Here is a 24,075-nt window from a genome sequence, read left to right on the forward strand (position 1 = left end):
CTTAGATATGGCAGGATTGCTCCCTTTTTAAGGACCTAGTTGTGACACACACAACTGTCAGTTCACTTCATGAAAAAATGGAAAGGAACTGGCGTCCACGCGCCTGGGTGGAGCCTATATAAGCGACTGCGATTTCATAACAGACGCTATCAACGCCGACGACGGCACAATGCTAAACAAAAGCCAATCAGTACCCCCACCACATCAGCCAATCAGCGAAAACACAACAAAATGCTCGGGAGCATCGTCCGCAAAACGCAAACGAAGGCATCCCAGCCGTGATCAACATTCCCCACCTATCGGCAGAGCAAGTGCATAACTACACTTGATCTTAGCCAAAGGCCGAGAAGCGATAGGGATACTGCTCACTCAAAGGTTTCCGGGTCCAGCCTGACGCCTGGAAAAGTCAAAGGTAAGGAATCTGCAGCTATTTATTGTCTCTACGAAATAATGCTTTACCAAAGGCAAGTAACATGTTCGTTTAGACACCATTCTCTATATCTCGGTTGTGGACAAAGTCCATTTGTTTAGTGGATGACCCAGTACAATGACCACATAAGAATATTTAGGTACAGGACAATCGACCCTATCACATCATTATGACCTGCACATTATGAAAGCCTTCTAGTTTGTAAGAATGTTGCGCGTTCCTCATAGTGTGGTCATAGTTATTGCTATCTGTAAGGAGGTGCTGGGCCGTGAGTGTAAATATACCAATAGCGTCATAGGGAAATGGACTCCTTACCGTCCTGATGAGGGCGAGGATGCCGATACCCCAGCCTGCACCCTGTCAAAGACTTTTTTTCCTGCCTCGGCTTGCGCAGTAACCAAGCCTCTTTTCCTCGCCCCACAGTACGCCGGACTTGAACCAGAAGTGATTCTCCCGGGAGGCGGACCTCAACAAACGAACGAATTATGGAGGCTACACCAAGGTCAAGGGACGCAGAAAAAGCCGGAAGAGAGCACAGTTGGCGTGCTCGTTGAAACTGGACTTTCAAAGCGGGGAAGAGACGCCGACATCGCTGAGGACGCCATAGACATCTCTGAGGATGCCGTAGGACGAGTCTAGGACGCCGCCGCACGCAAGAGGACAATGAGGAGACTCTAGCTGAGGACCCCAAGGTCAATCCAGAACACTGAGAAGCTCTAACTCTCTCCTTCTTATTCCTCCGGAAAAAAAAACAGCCAATACTGATCGTTTTCTGGCAACGCTCCCAGGATATGGAACGCTTTCCCTGGAGTCCTCAGATGCAACCCTTCCTTCTCCTGTTTCAAAAGGGACCTGAAACTCCATCTCCTAAACAAATACTTTCAGGACCAATGTCAGCTTACCTAGAATACTATATCCGAGTTGTCTCCTCTTGCCCTGGACATTCAAGGATAGTGGGTGACCGGACTATGTCATTCTCACCTGTTTCTTTTATAGCTCTCTCCCCCTCCGCTGCACTTAATATTGTTCCCATGCTGTTATTTTTTTCTTTAGTTTGCTTCCTTACTGCCAGCCTACTATGTAATGTAATGTCTTTCTGCTGTTTACTGTGTGTATGTTATATGTTATGTTATATGGCTTCTTGTAACGCGCACTGCTAGTCAAGGCTGTCCTGGCGCGAGAGCAGATTCAAATGTCGGCTAGTATAAAAGCAAATGGACTACATGGATTGCCTGAAGGGATACGTTTTTAGGTGTTTTTTGAAGTATGTGAGGCTTGTCGTATGTCTGATGAGGTCGGGAAGATTGTTCCACATCTGAGCAGCTCTAATCGCCAAGGATTTTCCCCCTAGGCGAACTTTCTTAAATCTGGGGATGACCAGATGTCTCAGGGTGGCAGATCGCAGTTGCCGAGGAGGATAGTAAAAAGCAAATATGTCTCTTAGATAAGACGGACATGGGCCGTGTAAAGCTTTAAAAGCCAATGTCAGGATCTTAAAACATATTCTCTGTCTTACTGGAAGCCAGTGCAACTCTGAGAGCTGCTCGCGTACACTAAAACTCTTGGGAATATTGAACAGAAGCCTTACTGTCGCGTTCTGGACCACTTACAATTTGTGGAGCAGAAAGTCTGGTGCACCTATATAAAGGGCGCTGGCGTAATCCAGACACGACAGGATAAGTGCTCTGGCTACGGTTTCCTTTGCCTCTTGGGGGAGAAGGGGAAAGAACATACGGAGAGTGGTAAGGGTTCCGTAGCAAGTTCCCGCCAGTCGCGTGATTTTGTCTCGGAAGCATAAATCGGCTCCGAACTAGATCCCTAGATTTTTTGCGACCCCACTATTCCCAGTCAGACAAGGCAGTCCCCTGGGCCAAATGGATTCTTTAAAGGCCACTGGAAAGTGGCCATACAGGAGGATGTAAAGCGCTCTGATACCTACGGGTGAGCTAGCGCTATAAAAAACTTTAAAAATAAAATAAATAAAAATAAAATCCTGACGTTTGGTCCGAAGACTGGTGGAGCCCGGGGGACACGCACGAGCTGCCACAACTCAGGAGAGTTGTTGCAGACAGCGGTACGTAGCTGGTACCTCGCGCTCAAAGGGGGGAGTGGGGTGGGAGAGGTTGGTAGCAGGGAAGGGACACCGGGCACTGTTTTGTTTACCCCCTGGCACCCTTCATACCCCTTCTTTTATAGCAACAGCCTAAACATGACCTTGACTTAGGCTCCCCAGACCTGTCAACATTTTTGATGTCCACATGTAGGATATAGACTGTGCCCCTAAAGTACCCCTCCCTCACATTTTCTATCACCCTTTTAGCGCACGGTGTGGTGATGGACTAGATAAACCCCATTAAAATAGGGCTATACAGTGACTGCTGTTCTCTTTTCTTTTGTGTGGCTCGGTACCCCGCGGAAGCCCTACCACAGAGGAAATCACAGTTCCTGGGACCACCTGACACCATACCAGAGGAAGACCCCTGGAAGAGAACGCTGGGAACTATCTTTTGCTTGTTTATGTTCAGACGATTACCCTCCTCGCTAAGGGTTGTTAATCAGCCTAAATAAAACCTACAATATTCAACCCATACAGCCTCCTCGCTTCTGTTTCCGACCTTCCCTCCAACACTATCTCTGAGCAAAATTGTCATTTGAAGATGGTGTCTCATTCAAAGTAATATTGAAATGATTCGCATAAAGGCAGCATCAATCTACATTTTTTAACACAAAAGAGGGGCGAGGGTCAAAACAATTTATACTCTAATTAATCTACACACAAGAGGTTCAGAGGAGAAGCACAAGCAAAATAAACAGTGAATTGGCAATTGATCTAGGGAAAGAGGATTGAATAAAAGTTGTGTGTGCCCACGCTTGCCCTGCTCCTGCCCTGCATGAGGAAGCGCAAACGCCCTCCAAAATTCTCCTCTCACCTGCTCCGCTCTCACGTGCACCTGCCACCTCTAACATGGGTCTGAACAAAGACTTTTAGCAGCTGTTCCAAGCAAGTGCACAGGGCTGAGGATTTAGGCACTGTATTGTCCACTCCTCTCCTACAAGGCAAAAACAGTGATTTCGACACGATTTTCCAGGTTATTCACCATCCTATCCTTGATAAATAGCTCTATTTCCTGGATATAGGTTTGCGTATCGTAGCCGAAATAGGAACACATACATCCAGAGAGCTCCTAATGAGGGCCTAAGAATATTATCATATTTCTTCCTCTGTCATTTGTATCTGCAGTGTGCACAATGTAAGAAAAATTAACACATATACAATTATCACTGAGTAAAGTCTGTTCAGAGCTTGGAGGTAAATGCAAAGGAAATGGCATTCACGTTTTCATATTTTTGTAACAGGTTTAAGATTGAAGCGATACGATTTACGCTTTGAAGAAAACAGCATAGAGCACCACACAGATAGCTATGTAAGTGAAGACCTGATCGTGAGAAGAAGTCAGCCTTTCAAGATCCAATTGACCTTCAACAGAGATGTCTCGAAAGAGGACGAGCTTCAGTTTGTTATTATGACAGGTACAGTTCCATATGAGTAAGGACAATTACACTATGTACACAAACATGAATGCTCAGAGCACAGTACGACATCAACAGAAACAGATCATTCATATCACACAAACAAACAACATACAATGGTATTAGCAACCACAACACTTTACCTCACAGACAAGGAGCCTCAAAAGACTCACTCGAACAATATAAAATGTCTGCCACACAGCCAGCTCACAAAAGCAAGCAATGTTCCCATCAAAAACACCATACCATCAAGTCATCTCCACTACACACTCACATAGTGATGCTTTGTCCTGATGAGGCATTTAACATAGAGGCAGGAAATCCTAATCACTGACCTCTCTCTCATGCAGGCAATCTCAGTCACACACTGTCTGCAGAGTCAGGCAATCTGCAGCACACAGCCAAGACATTGAAAGGAATATCCAAACCATAGACCTCAAAAACAGGTGATTCTCATCACACACTTCTCTTTAGATGCCAATATTTCCATTATAACAGACTGATTTTTATGATTTATGCATTTTGTTTCACAGGGCCGTCCCCTTCTGAGTCAGACAACACATGGGCCAGCTTTCCTATCTCCAAGGCTCAGGAGTCAGCCTCCTGGGTGGCGACTAAACACAGCAATAGTAAAAATGGTTTGGTTGTCACCATTTCTAGTCCTGCCAATGCAGTGATTGGACGCTACAAGCTCAGTATCAAGATTGCATCAAAGAAGGGCAAGACTACCTCCTCCCGGCTGGATGGCTTCATTCTCTTATTCAATCCTTGGGCTCCAGGTAAAAACTATATTTGATATGGTTTAGATTCCCAAAAACTTCTCAGATGGCCAAAAAGATGTATTACATGTGTTCTGCAATTGGTCTGATTCTGCTTCTATAGTGTCTCTAGATGACATTGCATGTTATTTCAAGTTATTGGTTTCTACAGCAATACAGCTGTTGTGTATATTCCCTTATTATGACTTTTAAATCCAAAGAAGGTTATTAGCGCCAAAGAATTCCAAATAATTTATGTGTGATGAATCTGAAAGCAAAGAAACTTAGATGGACTTAATACCAATATAGCAACAAGATGCTTATGCTGCAAACACTTTACTGTGAAGGAAGGGTGACCAGCGATTAAACACAGGTTTGCAGTTGCTGAAGCAGGAATCCATTTAAATAGGACGGTTTAACATCTCTATCTCAAACCTACAGGGTTGATCCCCACTCACTGTGTTTCCCTTTACTTCTTGGTGACAGACCTGTGTCGTCATTTATGAGAAGATCAGGAGATATACATCTCATACATTAAAATCACAAGGCTTTTTATAAGTTCAGTCAATAACAAGAGGTAGGTGTACGTTTTAGTGTTTTATTTTCATTTAAAAGGGTTTAGTCTGTTTTCTTTACTTTTTATTCTTTATTTGGTTAGTTTAAGTATTAATCAGATTGCTAAATTAATCATAAAATAAATGGTTAGAGCAACATAACAAATAATGCACCAAGTTCAGTTCCATAAAGGAAAGAATTCCCTTTTCTAGAAAACGGGGCGGAATAGGTGTTAACAGTATCTCATACAGAGTTCAAGTTCGGGACGCAAAAAGTAAGATGGAGCATAAAGCTCAAATTCAATTTTCGAGAGGCAAAAAGTAAGATAGAGCATAAAGCTCAAATTCAATCGGTCAACAATGGCTAAACTTCCCATACAGATAGGTTCACAAACTAAATAGGTCTAAAAAATGAAGCAAAATGTTCATGGAGTAGAAGTAGCAACTACATTCAGCAAATCAAGTAGGGAAGGGGCAGCAAATCAGGTTCAGCCTCCAGCATTAAGCTGTTAGCTTTCATCTTCAGTGGGGACAAGTAGCAATGGTCTTAAAAAAAGGCCATCTGGAGAAAGTGTTAACCCACTCTAGGAACATGCACTAATATAAACAATTGAAAGAAATGTTTCAGTTAATGTAGCATGTTCTCTTCTTGTCCAGTTGTTTTTCAATGCTTCTTGGGAACAGATTCTTCTCCTCTTTTGTCATCATTGCATAAAATGGGTTTACTAAAACTTTCCATGAAGTATGAAACATTTATTGGTATATCTATTTATGAGGCTTTTCAATTCTTAGGCCTTCTTTACCTTGGTATGAGAACGTCCTTAACCTTCTAATGAAACAATTACATGTTAGGCTAAACTCCGGAAGCATCACAAGTCTCCTATATGGCCGCATGAAGAGGCTGGCGAATAAGCAAGCAATACACCCATGTCCCTGAAGGTGATAAGTTATTACGGACCAGTAGACAGTGGAAAAACTTTGCAAGACTCAACGACCGAAATTGAACAAGTTTAAAAGTTCCGACCGAAGTGGGCCATCACTTTTAGGACATCCTCCTTGATAAAACTTGAGGTTGATTTGGGTAAGGCTAAGAGTCTAGCTAAAAATTTATTTTTTATCTTCTGTAGCTTCTCAAGAGCTGTATAGCCCCACACTCCTGTTCCATAAGAACCAAGGGATAAACACTTCTATTTAACTGAAACCTCTCATTAATTGGTTCCTACCCCAACTTTTTAGCAAATCTAAATAACATTTCACAGGCAGGGCAAAGACCCATTTGTATTTATCAAGAGGCCCAAATAATTAAAAGAGGATACTTTCACAAATAGTGTCCCTCCATTAGAGAATATATTTGATTTTGTACATTTGGGACCACAGGGCATGAGTATGATTATTGATGATTTACCTTTAAATTAATCGTAAAATCACTAAAGCCATTTAAAAAAAACTCACAAGGCCATTTGCTGTTAACCCGAGGAGAACAGCATGGAGAACAGCATCATCCGCATACAGAAGAAACAGCACTACACGAGAGCCGATTCACGGGATGTCCTTGCTATATCCCCCCAAAAAATCTGTGAAGGGAATTAATATAAAATAAAAACAAGAAAGGGGCCAAAAATGCAAACTTGTCTCACTCCTCTGCTCACCCTTATAGGTTCTATGCAATCCCCTGTATGTGTATAACGCACTTTAAGGCTATAATCCCAATGCCGTCGTTTGACAAGGTCCAGCAGTATAGGGTCCACTCCCGCCTGATCCATTAATGCCCACAGTTTCATCCTGTCAACACAGTCAAAGGAACAGGAGAGGTCCATAAAAGCCATATGAAGGGCACCTCTCCTGTCCTTGACGTACTTGCCCCAGATAATATGTAAATTAAGTGCCTGCTTCACAGTTCCTAAATTGGGTCGAAAACCATATTGAAAAGGTGAAAAGAAAGAGGTAGACTTAGCTTTAACTTTTCCAAAATAATCATCCCAAGGCTTTTGGACATACAGTCAATTAATGAAATTGATCTGTAACAGGTGGGCTGATTCCACAATCTCCATTTTAAAAAATTGGGACTTTTGTGGCCTCTCTCCATGACTCAATTAGGTTACCACTAACAGCTGCCCTCAGGACATTAGTTAAAAGTGGGGCCCCAAGAGCTATATTATGTTTAAAAAGATAATATGGTAACCCATCAGGGCCTTGAGACTTGTTGCTTGCTCAACCTGGATAGCTGTGGTTAGAGTAGGAAGACTTATAAGACCAGCCAGTATTCGTTTATTAGTGAGAAATCACGCCTAATATCCTTATTTTTTTTTGTAAAACAATTTTTATTGCAGATTCCAAAATTCACATGTTAGTGTATACACAGTGTTGTTTGCGCGGGACCTTAGCATTCACAGTGGTACCAAACAGTATGTACACAGCCTTGTAACCCGCATCCCTGAGGCCGGGTGGCAGCGATTGCAAGCAGCACATTTCCACATTACTCAGTGGTGGCTTATTCAGTGGTCAACCGCCTTCTGCTTTTAACTTTTTTTTGAACCAAACCCTCCCCGCTAGTATCTCAACAGTGTGTACTGCGACTCCTGGTGTCATTGGGGTAATGTATCTCCCTCCCCTCCCCCCTCGCTCTCCCTCCCCCCTCCCCTTCGGTGTGCTGCGGTGTCCAGTGCCTGTGTTCGGTAGAAATGCATTGAAGCTTGTGGGCTAGCTACGGAGTATAGAGTAGATCATGGAGTGTGTGTGTCCGTGGTAGGTGCCGGGATCGGTCTTGCCTCCCCTTGGACCCCGGGGCCATCTATGTCCTCCTCTTCCTCACTTTCCACTGCATCGTCCCTGAGTGCCTGGACCAAGATTTCCCATGCCAGCGCCGTTTCCTGAGCTTTCTCGTCTGACCCTCGACGCGCCATCTGGTATCTGAGTGTGCTTTCTGCTGCCGCCCATTTCTGGAATTCGGCCAGCCATTTCCGGTGTGTTGGCGCCGTCTTTGATTTCCATCCCCTGGTAAGTTCCCTCTTTGCGACAAGTAGGCCCATATCTATGAATTTGCTCGTCAGTTTAGTGTTGCGTGTGTGTGGAAACCAGTGTAAGATTGTAGTCGCAGTGTCATATTGCAGGTCCCTGTCTGTGGCTTCGTTCAAGGTGTCGCCCACTTCCCTCCAGAAGTCCTGCAGGTGCGGACAGCCCCGCAGCATGTGCAGTAAGTCTGCGCCTAATAGCCCACATCTGGGGCACGCTGCGTCTTCTGCGCCAAAGTATTGCGATATTTTCTGTGGGGTAAGGTAGGCCCTATGGAGTATGTAGAGGTGTATTAATTGGAAGCGGGCGTTTCTGGTGCTTTTCCTGGCCCTCTGAACCAGTTGAGCCCACGTAGTGTCCGGGATTTCCTTCTGCAGGTCCGTCTCCCATTGGGTTTTAAGTCGCGTCAGGGGTTGTAGATTGGCCTCGAGTAGTCTAGAGTGTAGACATGTGACTGCCTTAATCGTTCCCGCAGCCATCATCGTATATTGGCATGCAGGTGATGTTGGAGGTTCAAGCAGCCCTTCCCCCCAGTGCGCCTGGATCACGCGCACCACGGCCGCATGCAAAAGGTAATCACCCCTAGGAAGGTCGTACTGTTCCTGCAAGGCCTGGTATGGCATGAGCACCCCATCAGAGTATAGGTCCCCCACCACTTGCAGGCCAGCCTCCTCCCAGTTCTGGAGGTTCGACCAGTCACCGCCGTGTGGAAACGCCGTCAACATACCTAGTGGGATCTCAGGCGCATATGGATGTCCCGGACCCGCTCGCCTCTGCATGCGATTCCAACAGAGCCTCAGCGTCCGTTCCTCCTGGGATAGTCCCCGAAGTATGAGTTTCTGTTGTAGGGTAATAAACGCCAGTACATGGCGGGGGGTGCCAGTGTCCCTCTCCTGTTCCGGGCCCCGGTATACCCTTGCAACCTCCTGTGTGAAAAACTGCAGTTGGGCAGCTAAATAATAGAGTTCAAAATCCGGAACTGCGAGGCCGCCCTCGTTCTTCGGGCGGGTCAGGGTCGCCAAAGCTATCCTCCTCCGACCAGTACCCCACAGAAAGGACACTATCTGCGATTTCAGGCGACGAAAGACGCTTCCCGGTATCCACACTGGGAGAGTCCTAAAGAAGTATAACAACCGCGGTAGGGCTATCATTTTAAGCAGGGATACCCTACCTGTCACGGACAGCGGAAGAGTGGCCCAAAAGGCCATATTTCCTTGTAACGTACGGACACAGCGGCCGACGTTGCCTTCCAGCAGGTCAGCAGGTTCATGGAAGACGTGTACCCCTAAATAAGGGAGGCAGTCCGGCTCCCAACGGAGTTTGGGGTGGGCCCAGGGACATCGCTCCGCTTTCCGGAGTGGGAAGAGGCACGTCTTTGCCCAATTCACTTTCAGGCCTGAGACCTCTCCGAATCGCGCCAAAAGGTGCTCCGCCCCCTCCACCGCTTCCTCTGCATTGTCCAAGAACAGCAGGAGGTCGTCTGCGTACAGCGATATGTAGTGGTGGGTCCTGCCAACTTCTAGCCCCTGGTAATACTCTCCTTTCCGGGCCAGCGCTGCCAACGGTTCCATCGCGAGGGCAAATAAGAGGGGGGAGAGTGCACACCCCTGCCTAGTGCCCTTATGCACTGCATAGTGATCTGATATCAGCGCTCCTACCCGCACCCTAGCTCCAACCGACGCATAGAGCACTCTCGTCCACCGCACATATCCCTCACCTATCCCAAACCTGTGCAGCACCTTGTACAGGTAGCACCAATCCAGGCTGTCAAAGGCCTTCTCTATGTCTATCGCCATGACCATAGGGGCTCTGGCGAGCGGTGGAGGATCCGCCACAAGCCTCAGCAACCTGCGGATATTGTGTGACGTGTTTCTGGTGGGTATGAAGCCTGACTGGTCCTTGTGAATCAGGTCCTGCATGTGGGACACCAATCTGGCGGCTAATATAGTACTTAGTATTTTATAATCTGTCGTCAGCATCGACAAAGGTCGGTACGACGCCGGATCAGTGCCGTCCCTACGCGGTTTCAGTAAGGGGACCATAATCGCCTCGCGCATCGAGCGGGGCAACTCCCCCTTCTCATGCGCCTCGCGGTATACGAGCTGGAGGCGTGGTGCTAGGATGTCTATATATTTTCCATAAAATTCCACTGGTAGTCCATCCACACCCGGTGTCTTGTTGCGTGCCATTCTTTTAATGGCCCCTCTAATCTCCGCTAGTTCAATCGGGCCCCCGAGGGCCTCTGCCTGTTCTTGCTCGAGGTGTGGCAGTTGGGTCTCCGACAGCAAGGCGTCAGTCATCTCGGATCGGTCCACTAGCTCTCTCCCATATAACCGTTCATAATATGACGTGAAACAACGCAATATATCCGGTTGGGAGGTGGATAAAGTGCCCTCCGCATTCACCATGGATAGTATCGGAGCTGCGCCCCTACTGGGGTTAGCCAACCAGGCCAGGAGCGTCCCCGTTTTGTCCCCCTCCGCAAGCGCCTTAGTTAGGTACGTTTTGTAATCAAAACTACGGAGGCGCTCTACCACTGTAGCCACCGCCTCTCTCGCAGCGCATACCCGGTCCTGCAAGTCAGGGCGGTTGGGCCTTAGTTTCTCTGCCACTCGCAGAGTTCGCTCAGCCTTGTCCAGGTCATCTACTAGCGTCCGCCGCGCACCCGCAAACTTCCCTATACAGTGCCCCCTCACCACTACCTTCAACGCGTCCCATTCCATAGCCCTGGAAGAGGCCGTTCCCTCGTTCTCCATGAAGTATTGGGAGATCCTCTCCTCCAACGCTCCGCTGAACGGTGGGTCATCTAGCGTGTCTGGACGAAGCCGCCATGTCGGTATTGGTGAGACCTCGTCCATCCAGGCCAGCGTGAGGAGCAAGGGGTTGTGGTCCGATATCGTTCGTGCCAGGTATTCCGTTCGGGTCACTGACGGTAATACCGAGCGGGAGCACAGGAACGCATCTATGCGGACGTGAAGGTCGTGTATACCCGAGTGGAAGGAGTAGTCCCTCTCAGACGGGTGTTGTGCACGCCACGCGTCTGTCAGGTCCCACCGCCCCTGCCAAGTAGATCTGTGCTTCGCTAGCCTGTGTACCGGAGATGCCTGCAGTGGTGGATGTGATCTGTCTAAGGTGGTATCCTCAATAGAGTTGAAGTCCCCCCCCATCAGTACCGGCCCAGTTAAATAAGAGGCCAACAGCCTGGACAACCTGGTAAAGTATGAAGCCTGCTCTACGTTCGGTGCATAGGCGCTACAAAGGACTATCTGGCGACCCCTGAGTAACCCCTCAACTGCTACATATCTCCCATCTGGGTCTACAGTGTGCCTAGTGACCTGGAAGGGAACCCCCGCCCGGATCCAGATTAGTGTCCCTCTAGCAAACCCCGAGTATGTAGTGTGAAACAGGTGACCTCTCCATCTCCGCTGCAGAGCAGCCCCCTCCTTTTTGGTTAAATGGGTCTCCTGCAAAAAGGCAATGTGTACCCCTCTGCGAACTAGGTGGGAATGTATCTTATGCCTCCTCGTCATCGAATTCAGTCCCCGCACATTCCAGGACACACATTTCAGTGAACCCATATTAGCCATCGCCCCAATGTAGTCGTTGCAGTCCAATAACAGTTCGCATCCGGACACCTGACACCATCCCTCCCCTCCCCATCCCCAACGCCCCCCCCCTTCCCCCCACCCTGAACCCCACCTCGGGTCTCCCCAACTACCCCAGGCCCTCCCACCCCCAGAATAGGACTCAACTGCAAAGTAGTCACTCCCATCCAAACCTGTGAGCAAACGTGCCCACGAAACTGATTAGTCCGTAGTAAACACCACGGAGGCCTTATGGGCCCTGCGGCACGTGAACTGGCTACTGACCCTTACCAAACCCGTCCCCCAACCCCTTGCCCAATAGTACTCAATGTGACTCGTAAAAGAAAAGTCTTACAGTGGTCTGTCCCAGTGTTCGTGGAGGCATCGCCTTCAAAGACATATCTCACCACTTCCGTGGACAGCTATCAGGGTCCGATGATCTCTCCCGAAGTCTGCGGCGTGACCTTCGGGCCCCTGGCGCCCTCCAACCCCGACAATTCAGTGTCCGAGCCCGTAGCCAGGGCCTCCGAGGCCGAGTCCCTTGTCGATAGGGCCGGCGCTGTTCCCGATACCTCTTTCACCGCCTGTAGTGCCGCCTTCCGTTCTTCCTCTGTCTGCGAGGTCGTTGGCCTCCTGGGCCCTCTGCCGCGGTTGCGAAGCCGACGTGATCGCCTGATTGAGTGGTTCTGGTACTCTTCCTCCGCCCGAGCCCGGGCCCCGTCTGTTCCCGCCTTGTAGGAGTCCCACCAAGTCCACGCTTCTGCTGAAGTTTCGAAAAACAACGCTTTCTCATCCACAATCACCCGGAGTTTGGCTGGGAATAGCAGCGAATACTTCAGTCCCTCTGTGCGTAGTTCCTTTTTAATAGAGAGGAAGGTGGCACGCTGTCTCTGGGTCTCGAACGTGTAGTCCGGGAACAGTGTGACCCTACTGTTGTCCACTTGGAATGGGCCTGCATCCCTGGCCCGTTGCAGGAGCCAGTCTCTGTCTTTATAGTGGAGTAGTTTGAGGACCACTGGGCGGGGCGGCAGGCCCTCACGTGGAGGCCGGGAAGGCACACGGTGCGCCCGTTCCAAAGTGAAGAAGGGAGATAGGCCCTCCGGGGCAACCACTGTTTGTAGCCAGTCGGTCAGGAAGCCCACCATGTCCGTGCCCTCCTTTTTTTCCGGAAGGCCCACCAAACGCACATTATTCCGCCGATTGCGGTTTTCTGCGTCCTCTGCCCTCCTTTCCAGGGCGTGTATCCGCTCCATCGCGTCCGTGAGCCGTCCCTCTATCGATTTCTGAGCCGGTACGACATTTTTCAGGGTATCTTCTGTTTCCTTGACCCTGTCCACCAGCTTCGCATGATCTGCACGCAGAAGCCCCAGCCCCGTCGCCACCTGACCAATATCCTGGTGCAAAGCTTCCTTCGTGGCCGCAATGGCGTCCAGTATCCGGTCTTGCATCTGCTGTAACTCCGTGGGGGGTCGTGAGGAGTCGTCTGGCGTTTCCGTGGATGGGCCCCCCTCTCCCTTAGGTCCTTTAGGCTTCCCCATCGTTCACCCTCCGAGCTGGCCCGGGCCTTCAAGGCCGGTCGGTCAGGTAAAGGTGGCGGCCCCGGATACGGGTGGGTCGGCGGCCCCTCGGTGGTTCCGCCACTGGCTCGGCGTCCAGGTGTGTGGTGGTTCTGCTGGGGAGTTCTGTGGGGATCAGGTCGGGCACCAGTCGTGAGAGTGTCACCCCTGGGTCACACAGCGCGCCTCCACCGCCCGGAGAGCCAGGGAGCTGCTTCAGGGTTTGCGCGGCCAGCTCCAGTCCCCTTTCCCCACTCAGCCCCGTTTCGGGGTGTCCGCACCGGGCAGCAGTAGCGGGTCAGAGCCGCCGTTATCCAGAGAAGAGGGCCCCTCCGAAGTATCGGGGGGGGGCAGGCAGCGTCAGGCGGCCTGTCCTAGCACACAGGGTTGGTGCGCCGGCAATCCCAGGTGGGTCTCGCTCAGAGCACGGGGGCTGGGCTGCAGTGGTCTCAGGGGGGTCCCCGCTAGCCTCTCCCAACACCAGCTGGGGCGCCGGCCGCTCTCGTAGCTTCAGGTCAGGGCGCAGGCGGCCCCCAGTGGGCCCCGCCGGGCTCCCCCCAGGGAGAGATCGCAGACCCCAGCGCCCGGGTAGACACTGACTCGGCGCCGTCTGGGTCTAGCGCGGAGATGCGGCGGCCCGGTCCACGTTCCTCCTGGGCTCTCCGCCAGAGGTAGCGCCTCGGTGCAGACGGGGGCAGGGACCTCGATTTTTGGGTCCGAGACTCGGCCGCAGGGCGGGCCTCCCGAACCGGGCTTGGCTGCACCGGGGGTCGGGGCCCGCTCCAGGTCTCTTCCCACGTCCCCGGAGGACCAGACTCACCGTGGGCAGTCTTTCCCGGTAATCCGCCAGGGTTCAGGCAGCAATTTTGAGATCACAGGCCGCAAAGCCGGGGTCTGGGTTATCGGCCTCGCAGAAGGGGCGGAGCTACTCCGGAGCCTCGTCTCGCTGCCGGGCCGCACACCGCCTTCAGGGTCCGCCGCTATACCGGGGGGCTGCAGTCTCCCCTCGGTGTATGATGTTGCTCTGTACTCTTCTCCCGGGTAGCAAGACCCCCAATGTGGGCTCACGGCCGTCCTTACGTCCCCGCAGGTCAGGCAGCCGCCATCTTGCCCTCCGAGGGTCCGGGAGCTCCTCGTATCGCAGTGCCCTCTACGAGTATTTCTGCAGCTCGCCACTCCAGCCGGGGCAGACCTGGGTGTCGTCTGCGGGATCGACCCGGTTTAAGCGGGGATCCCGGGTCCGAAACCGGATAATTATAACGGATGATGGGCAGTGGGTCGGGAGCCTCGCTAGGCTGCGACCATCGGCATCGGCTGCAAGCCACGCCCCCCCACGCCTAATATCCTTATATTGGCCAATTATCTCGTAATCCGTAATATAAATGATTAATCTAGACGTTTTTGGGTATATGACACTCTATACCACTTTTGGAGTTTCTGTCAAAAAAGGCTGATAAACAACTTCCCAAAACAGACTGGAATCATTCAAGTAAGATGTTTTTTCTAAATCATACCAGGCCTTAATTCTAATTCTAAATCTCAAGCGGCTTTTCGAGGAATTGCCTGTAGTCTTTCCTAGCTGCTCTGATCTCCTCTATACTTTGTGGAACTTTATTTGTGAATTGTTTTAGAGCTTTGAGGGCTGCTGTGCTGTTACAACTATACCAGGAATTGGGAGGGCGCTCTCTTAATAGTATATTGATGGACAACTCAGAGGCCTCAAATTTAACGATTTTGTAAAAACCTTCCACTATCCAGGGGAGAGACAACAGGTGATGTCATCAATGCTTAAAAAGTTGCCTCGTTCAAGTTTCTTCCAGTTTATTTGGACCCATTTGTTTATTGAATAGTTTACAGATCGCTCAAGTAAAAAAATATAGAAATAGGTTTATGATCACCAAAGGATAGCAAACATACCTCATAGTTCAAAAGATAATGGGCTAGATTAGAAGTTGAGATTAAAAAAATCTATCATAGTCCCTCATCCTCTACCTGTAAATGTTGGAGGGCATGAATTATCATTAAGGTGATAATCTGAGGCAAAAGTTTGATTGTGGATTACATGTATCTGATTTAAGGAATCATCATATGGTGAATGTTTAAAATGATTTTTTTCATCTCCCACCTAAAAAACATTCAGTGATATTAAAATCACCTGGCCATGTAATTGAGCCATCCCCCATTGCTTTGTCTATCCAGTGAATTTGAGAATAGCCTCCCTAGCTCATGCACAATCTCTATTGGTTGCTTGGAGAATATATTGAAATTAAAATTTACATTAACCACATTTAACAAATGTTTTATAAGCAATATGCAGTTTTATATGCAATTTCGCAACTTGAAAATATGGACTTGACGCTAATATATCCACTCTCAGATTCTTAATGAAGCATGAGTTAAGAACAGCCCAGCCTCCCTTTCCCCTTCCTGCAGATGAGTGAATAGCTTGAGAGCAATATAACCATTTACACTTATAGGATCAGTGGCACAGGTTTCTTGGCAACAAACAACATTAAAATTTAGCAAATATGCTAACCAGTCTTCTTTATTTGATTTGTGCCTAAATCCCACAATTTTCCAAGAGAGAAAATGAAAACCATGCCCTCTCTCTATGTTGGAATTTATATTATTTAAGAGATATCCCTCTAGAACTAACAGATAAGGGATATGAGCCATCATTGGATAAGTGCCTTCACACTGCTAGATTGAGTTGGACATCAGTCATTTTCTGTAAGCTCTGATAGTGGTTCAAATCAGTTAGGGTGAGCAGAATTAACCAAACAAAAGGCTGATTTTGGTGAGGCCTATGTGTATGATTACACTGTTTGTGAAGAGCATGACTGGATGGGGGCGGGTAAAAAAAAAACCATAGAGAAAAACCCTTATCTTACTGGAATTTAAGCTGGCAGAGGTCACACGGGGAAACGGGACACGTACCCACTCGGGATTCCTTAAACTTAAATCTATACAGTCTCCCTCAACAGATTTAATAATAGGCCCAACCCATTTGACTTCTCAAGCCATTATATGTTTTTCAATGACAGCTGGGCTACAATCTGCCTTTCTCCTACACCAATGACCTTCTTTATTATTGAGATCATGACTGGACTCATGAGATCCTTCATCTAAAGGTCGAACTCCCATTAAAACCATTCTATAAGGAGTGCATTCCGGAGGAAGATGCAAGCTATCAGAAAGACTTAAATGCTGGTGGTCTGTAACGGGGGCAAAATGATGATTATCAATGTGTAAGACACTAATATGGGTGAGTTGGGAACCCAACAAAGTGGAATGCCCATCACTCTTTAACTTTTGATTAATAAGACCTCTGGCAGGACTAGAATCAAACCTGGTCCTTCAAAAGATTGCCCAACAGCAATGGATAGCAACCCAGAAGCACAGGCTATAGTATTAAGTTGTCTGAGTGGTCAAGATCTCTTGATTCTCTCGTGTTTGGTTGTTTGGCACTCAAGCTTGGCAGTATCCATAAACAATAAAAGTTGATCTTCTATTTTCCCCAGAAGTAACAAAACAGGCTTGATGGCGTCCTTCAAAAGATTTCTTATCCTGGGATAAAATCCATTAAAAAACGATTGAAACCTGTCATCCTCCAAACGAGTTCCTAAGGGAATATCCTGCTGCTCACTGCTTGTGGGTATCTCAAAGGGGCTGAACCTTGTTTCAAGGGGGTGGTTGCAGGCTCCGCCCTTGTCCTCTTTCCTGCTTTGGATTTTAAACTTTCAGTCCCATCTATGCTTTACGCAATATCCTGAGAATGTCTGGCTGGTTGACTACAGACAACAGTAGGAGAGGTTGAAACTGGTGGTGCTCCTAACTGGATTGTCTTCTGGACCTTACCTTCTTCTGTGTTCAGACTTTGCACTGTAACCACATGAGGAGGTGGGGGTGAGGAAAGGAATAAACTGCACTCAGCCAACTCAATTTCTTTATTTATGGCATCCATGGCCCGAGAGAGTTGTACCAGTTGTCGGGGGAACAGAGTTAATCTTTTGTTTCCCCATTCTGATATGACTAGAGAGCAGCACAGATTAAACCAAGTCAGGCCAGAATGAAAAACAGTGATTGTCACAGTACCTTTTATACGCCACATTTCCTTAGGCATGAGTCTGACAAACAACCAAGAGAAAGGGCCCAGCTCAGCCTTGTACAGGTGCAGACGGGCCAGCTTTTGGCCAGTCTTTGCCTGGGCCATGCCCGGCCGCGTCCCGCACAGCGGGATCCCCCGCTTTAAGATGTAGATGCCTCCGGGTGCAGAGAAGCAACATAGCCAGCTACCTACAGCGAAGAAGTCTGGGGCTTGAGGTCCAGCCCCCACCCTCAAAAGGCTTGTGTCCCGTGCAGCAGGACCCCCACCGGAAAAATGTAGGCGCCTCACAGCGCAGGGCAGAAACGTGGATGTCTACTTGCCACGAAGAAGTCTGGGGCTTGAGTTCCAGCCCCCACCAGCAACAGGACTGCGTCACGTGCAGTGGGGGCCCTACCTGGAAGATGTAGGCACCTCCGGGTACAGAGGAGCAACATGTGCCACGAAGAAGTCTGGTGCTTGAGGTCCAGCCCCCACCACTACCAGCAACAGGCTTGCATTCCATTCATATTAGCACTCAAAATGTGATATCACAGAGTTCTCACTTGGAGACAAAACTGTTCTCAGTGTGTGATAACTTGTCTGAGTGTATCATTTAAAAGGAAGTTAAACCTCACCTGCATCATGCGACTTACTTCCGCATCACGTTTGATCCTTTGTGGAATGCACCATAACATAGTGGTAAGAACTGGGCCCCTAAATGTGATGCACTTTTGGCATACAGCTGAGAGGGTTTAATTTTATGTCCATGAAAGAAGTATCTGTATTGTGGATCCATGTTGATGTTTGAACCTGAAATTCCAGAGGGAAGTTCACCATCATATGTCAAGTTTGGTTTGTAGATATTACCAACTCAACACCATAGCAGTAAAGTTATGTCATGGCGGGATGATTAATACTCCAGAGAGAAAAACAAACGTTCTTGTGCACAAATAAATGCCTCAGATTTCCATATGCTGAATTTTCCCCATGTGGAAGTTTCAGATGCATAAATAGTTCACATTGAAGTACAGAAGGAAACCGACAACTGATGAGTTCTGGGATACTCTTGGGTTGGTCTGTAAATCCCAGGAAAGTTGTGAGTTTGCTCTATACACATGAGTAGTTTTACAGAGTCGGTTTCTCTTAGAGCCCAAAGCTTGGTGAATGATCCCTTTACAGATTTAAGATGTGAATGTTAGTTGTGTAGTTGTCAACATTTCAAACTAACTTCATCATTCATTGCCACCACAACATACTTCTTAACAAACGTTTGGCCTGGTTTTTCTTACCTAGGTCTCAGTACTGTTTGCCTGGAATATTCTTTAACATCTGATGTGTAGCTTTCAAAATGCATATTTTAAGAAATGTATACTTGTCCTGGTCCTCCAACATTGTAGCCCTTGTAACAAAGGCTACATTGTAGCCTCTGGGCTCTGTGGGGATTTCTTTGAGCAATTAAAAGGGAGAACCATCGGCTCTCTTCTAAGAGCAGGAGGACACACTTTGTTGAACGAAAGTCATTATCTCAAGCTACCTTGCAGGTGTTCATCTATTTACCGTGAAGTAATTCTATGCCGCAGCTGCAATTGCTTATAAATGCATTTCAGTCAGGGGCGGCAAAAGGAACATGAAGGTGCACAGAGAAGCTGTAGAGAGTACATGGGCTGGATACTTGCCATTACTAGTTTCCCAGCTTCTCCAAGGGAAAGATGGTGACCAAAAAGAGAAAAACAACAAGCATTGGAAATGCAATAGGTCTCGCACCATTAGAGTTAGTGCTTTTAGAATTGTTTATGGGTTTTTTTGTAAATGTTTAGCATTTTTGTTTCCTGTAGCCAATGCTAAAGAATTACAAATAAAAAAAGCCATAAACATTTCTTAAAGCTCTAACTGAAATGGTCTGCATCAGAGGAAACACAACATCGCTCATGGCCTGCCTCGCTGCTTCACTGCCAAATGGGATCCCTCCTCAGCCTACCCCAGCACCAGTCACAGGACAAGGCCACGCCTGAAATAACACATGCAGAAGAAGGGTGTCCAAGTTTAATTTTAGTAATGCTTTGTTACCAAATAGTCATCAGGAATTACAAACTATAAAAACTCTACCTGCCATGCAGACTGCCAAGCGCTGAGAAGCCTAAAATGAACATGGCTTGCATGCAGAGCCCATGTGCACCATTGTACTGAATAAAAGATGGTCAGCAGAGGCGAGGGGAGGGGAATCCAGTACTCCCTTGTTTTGTTAATTAGGAGAGGAGCGCGCTGGATTGATTTCAGAAAATCGCCATCTGAATAACCTGCATTTCACAAAATATACATGCGCACGGATTAGAAACATTTCAGTTTTTAAAGAACCTGAATGGACATATAGTATATGTGCAGATTATAATATAATGTTTATTAGCTTGCCTTCTACTTTTTTACGTCATTATGACAAGTAGTCTGAGCCAATGAAAAGCCCTTTCTCCTGGCAATAATGTAATAACACTGAATGTGACCCGCGCATTAAGTGTTAATGTGTGGGTGGGTGAGCTTGTACACGTAACAGCATTCACCCGGATTCGGGCTTCTGTGTTTTTGGGCCACAATTATTTTTACTGGCACTGCATAACTGGGTTCATGTTCATGTTTGTGCTCCCACTGCACAAAATGTAGAGCCAAATAAAGCCACATTTACGGGTCCCTGTGACATAGCGGATTCATCACAGTCAGCCTGGAACTCGGACGAAAAATGATTTATTTTGCAGATGACGGCAGCAACACTGATCACGGTCAGACTTAAAGCCAAAGGGCCCTGACAAAGATAATTCAGCTGCGAAAACGGGAAAGAGGTACTCATGCCCCACATGAATTAAACCCGACAGAAATGGAGCCACCGCCACCGCCATTCTGTGCAAGCTTGAGAGAGAAAGAGCAGCGCAGGATGGGAGAGAAGAACAAGTATGAAAAGAAGAATATTGAGAAAAGGAGAGGGGAGGACGGAGAGATGGGAAAAGAACGGAGAGAGAGGGATAGAGAGGAGGGGCGAGGTAGCGAGACTTGGAAGTGTAGTTAGGACACTAATGGGGGTGGGGCAGTGGGGAGATTAAGTGACAGCAGCCTGGCGGCAGTGAAAGAAGTGTAATTAGGGGGAGGAGAAGTGAGGCCGGGTGTGCTGGAGAAGCAAGACAGAGGGAAGAGAGAGAAGGGGAGGGGGCGGATCGGGGAGAGGGAACAGACGGAGGGAAGGCAGATAAGGGGAGGGGGAGGAGAAAAGCGACACGGCGGGCAGGGGAGAGGGCGGAGCGGGGAGGTGTGAAAGCAGCAGGGGACTGGAGTGGCTGAAGGAACTGATGTGCACGCGCTTTTAAGCTCAATGCGCATGCGCATTGAGCTTAAAAGTCACGGGCACTGCAAGGAATCGCCACGATTCCTTGCAAGTTGGACAAAGAGTGGATAAGTCCCCATAGTCTCGCTTGCTCGATGCGCATGCGCATCGACAGGCGAGACCTAAAAATGAGTCTTCTAAATGCCCCCAAAAACCTGTTCAGGAGGGTGGGCCCGGAAACTCTTCACAGTCCAAGTGTGGGTTCTGGGGTAAAAACTGGGATCCCAAAAAGGCTTAGTGTCATGATTGTCAGGGGCCCTTGGGCACCAAACTGGAGGAAAAGCTGTAAAAATAAAAAGAATGCCTTTACCACATCTGTCGTAAATGCAATAGTACGCCTCCAGATGGTATCACAGGTGAACCCTGACCATGTTAATGTGCTCACTGAGGCAACTGTAGTCTCAGAGGGAGGGTTGGATGTAGCTACCCTGGCTGTCTGCCCAGTAGTCTTGAGAGGTGCAGACAAGAACCAAATATCAGTGGGGTTAGAGTGGAAGTCCTGAGAGACACTGGAGCCAGTGTCGCCTTGGTGACTGAACAACTGGTGTCCTCAGACCAATATTTGCATGGCGGGACCTATACAGTCCATAGTGCTGACAATCGGCCTAAGGTGCATCCACTGGGGTTGGTGTCCTTAGATTAGGGAGGGGTTACTGTCCTCAAAAGGGTAGTGCTTTCTTCTGCTATCCTTGTACGGTGTCTGCTTGGCGAAGATTCGGAGTTCTCAGCATGGGCTGAGGTACAAAAGAAAACCCATGCAGCAATGCTGTAAATACATGAATGGGTGTATCTAAAAACAAGAACACCAAGTAGATCTCAGGAAAAACCAACTTCTGGTCAGACTCCAGATCAAGTCCCCTCTCCTCAGGATAAGACTTGCCAACTCAGAGGCAAATGAGCCCCATGAGCTAGGGCCTTAAATGGCAGAGCTTTTGGGTCCAGGGGGGCCCTCTAGGGAAGATCTGTGCCAGGGGCAGGGAACCTGTCCCACTCTTGAAAGCCTGAGATAGCAATCTGCTGATCAGTAAAAGGGAAGTGTCAGTGGTTCCCAAAGGACCTCGTGGAAGAGTGACTTCTTTACACTGAGGCCAGGGACTCCAAACCTGGTGCCAGTAGGAGAGTGGTAGTACCTCAGAGGAGAGTTTCTCCTCCATTGGCTCATGACATCTTGGCCAGACCAAAACTTGGAGTAAGTTGGTTACCTACTTCTACTGGACAGGCATATCTCAGAAGGTGAAGGAGTTTTGCAGCTCCTGTGCCACCTGCCAAGCCTGTGGCAAGACAGATAGCCACCTAAATTCCCCCTTAATTCCACTTCCAGGGGTTGGAGTTCCCTTTGAGAGGGTTAGGATTGACATTGTTATTCCCCTTTACCCTCAAACAGCACCAGGAAATAGATTAATTCTGATGATAGTGGATCACGCCACCAGGTATCCTGAGGCAATTCTCCTGAGGAGCACCACTGAACCTGCAGTGGCGAAGGCCCTCCTTGGTATTGTTACTAGGGTTGAGATTCCAAATGAAATAGTACCAGATAGAGGTACTAACTTTGACTGCATATTCAAAACACATGTGGAGTGAGTGTGAGTCGCCTATAGGTTCTTTACCCCATACCATCCACAGACAAATGGGCTTGTTGAAAGATTTAATAAGACCCTAAAACGTATGATTGGTGGACTCACTGAAAAGCCCAGAAGGAGATGGGATGTTTTATTACCATGCCTGATTTTGGCTTACATAGAGGAGCCACAGAAGGGTGTAGGGGTTTCCCCTTTGAACTTCAGTTTGGACACCCTGTAAGGGGACCCCTGTGTCTTGTGAAGGAAGGATGGGAGAGACCTCTCAAAGAACCTGAGCAGATATTGTGGATTATGCACTTCGTCTTCGTTCCAGGATGGCTAAGTATATGAAAAAAAATCCTTGAGGCCAGGCAAGAGCATCAGGAGCTCGGGTATAACCAAAAGCGTTCCATGGTGGAGTTCCAACTTGTGCAGAGTGTGTGGGTTTTGGAGCCCGTGGCTCCTAGGGCCTTCCAGGACAAATGAACTGGGCCGTACCTTATCCTTGAAAGAAAAGGGGGGGTCACCTACTTGGTGGACCTTGGCACATGCAGGAACCTCAAGTGGGTCATACATGTAAACCGGTTAACCCTATAATGACAGGGCTGAAATGACCATGCTCATGGTCTTAGATGTGGATTAGGAAGCAGAGAGCGACCATCTCCCTGACCTCCTCTCTCACAACCCCAAAGATGGGTCAGTTGAACGAGTGGCCTTGTCAGACACCCTAACTGCCCAACAGCATACTGATTGCAGGCAAGACCACACCAGTTAGCTGAGCTATTTTCTTTGACCCCTGGCCAGGGTAACTGGTGTACACAAGATTTGGACACTTGTGACAGCCTACCTGCCAAAAATAAAATCTACAGGCAGTCTGATCATGTCAAAGAAAGCATCAAGGCTGAAGTAAGCAAGATGGTGGAATTTGGTGTCATTAAACCCGCAGAGAGCATCTGGGCCAGCCCAGTTGTTTTACTCCTCAAGCCTCATTCCCAGGGTGGAAACAAATAAATTAGGTTTTGTGTGGACTATTGGGGCCTCAATGCAGTCAAAAAAACTGATGCACATCCCATTCCTAGAGTTATAGAACAAAGGGGTTATCCCAGGCACGTCACTAGGACCTAGGGGAAGTTCGGTATAAGGAAAAAATGGACACACACTTGAAATAAAATTAAATATAAACATCAACAGCACCTGTTAAATCAATTACAAACAATACTATTCATGTTGAACATATTTATTCATGTTGAACATTGCTCTCATGTTCAAAAATATCACCTTTGTTAAATGCAATTGTGAAGAGGTGCCCCAGAGGGGGAGGGAGGGATAAGTGCAGCAATGTGCGAGTGTGAAGGGAAGTGAGAGAGGGAGTGCAGTGAACAATATATACATCCAAATCAGTAAACTGTTGAAAAAACTTACTATGCCATGAACCAACTTCGAAAACTGTTATGTTGCTCGGACTAGGGTAATGTATCTAAAACCTATGTATTCAAAATTACATGGTGTTGAGTCCCAGAAGAACAATGGGCGGTAGAAGGGTAGGACCGAGAACCCAGGACGTCCGGGCAACCCATGTTGGTATGGGGAGGTGTCATAATGGGGTATAGGGCTCTTGCAGTTATGCTCAACCCCAA

General features: G+C 48.1%; 1 protein-coding gene across 2 annotated transcripts in view; it reads left to right on the forward strand.

The window, feature by feature from the left end:
• LOC147705977 (protein-glutamine gamma-glutamyltransferase 6-like) overlaps positions 1–24,075 on the forward strand; it is a 279,284-nt gene that overhangs the window by 76,257 nt on the left and 178,952 nt on the right. For both annotated transcript variants that reach the window (XM_086932434.1, XM_086932435.1), the window contains exons 2-3: positions 3,788–3,961; positions 4,495–4,740. In XM_086932434.1, coding sequence (XP_086788560.1) covers positions 3,788–3,961; positions 4,495–4,740 — 420 coding nt within the window. The remainder of the gene's footprint in view (positions 1–3,787; positions 3,962–4,494; positions 4,741–24,075) is intronic.

This window comes from Lissotriton vulgaris, chromosome 7, assembly GCF_964263255.1.
Source record: "Lissotriton vulgaris chromosome 7, aLisVul1.2, whole genome shotgun sequence".
Taxonomy (NCBI): domain Eukaryota; kingdom Metazoa; phylum Chordata; class Amphibia; order Caudata; family Salamandridae; genus Lissotriton; species Lissotriton vulgaris.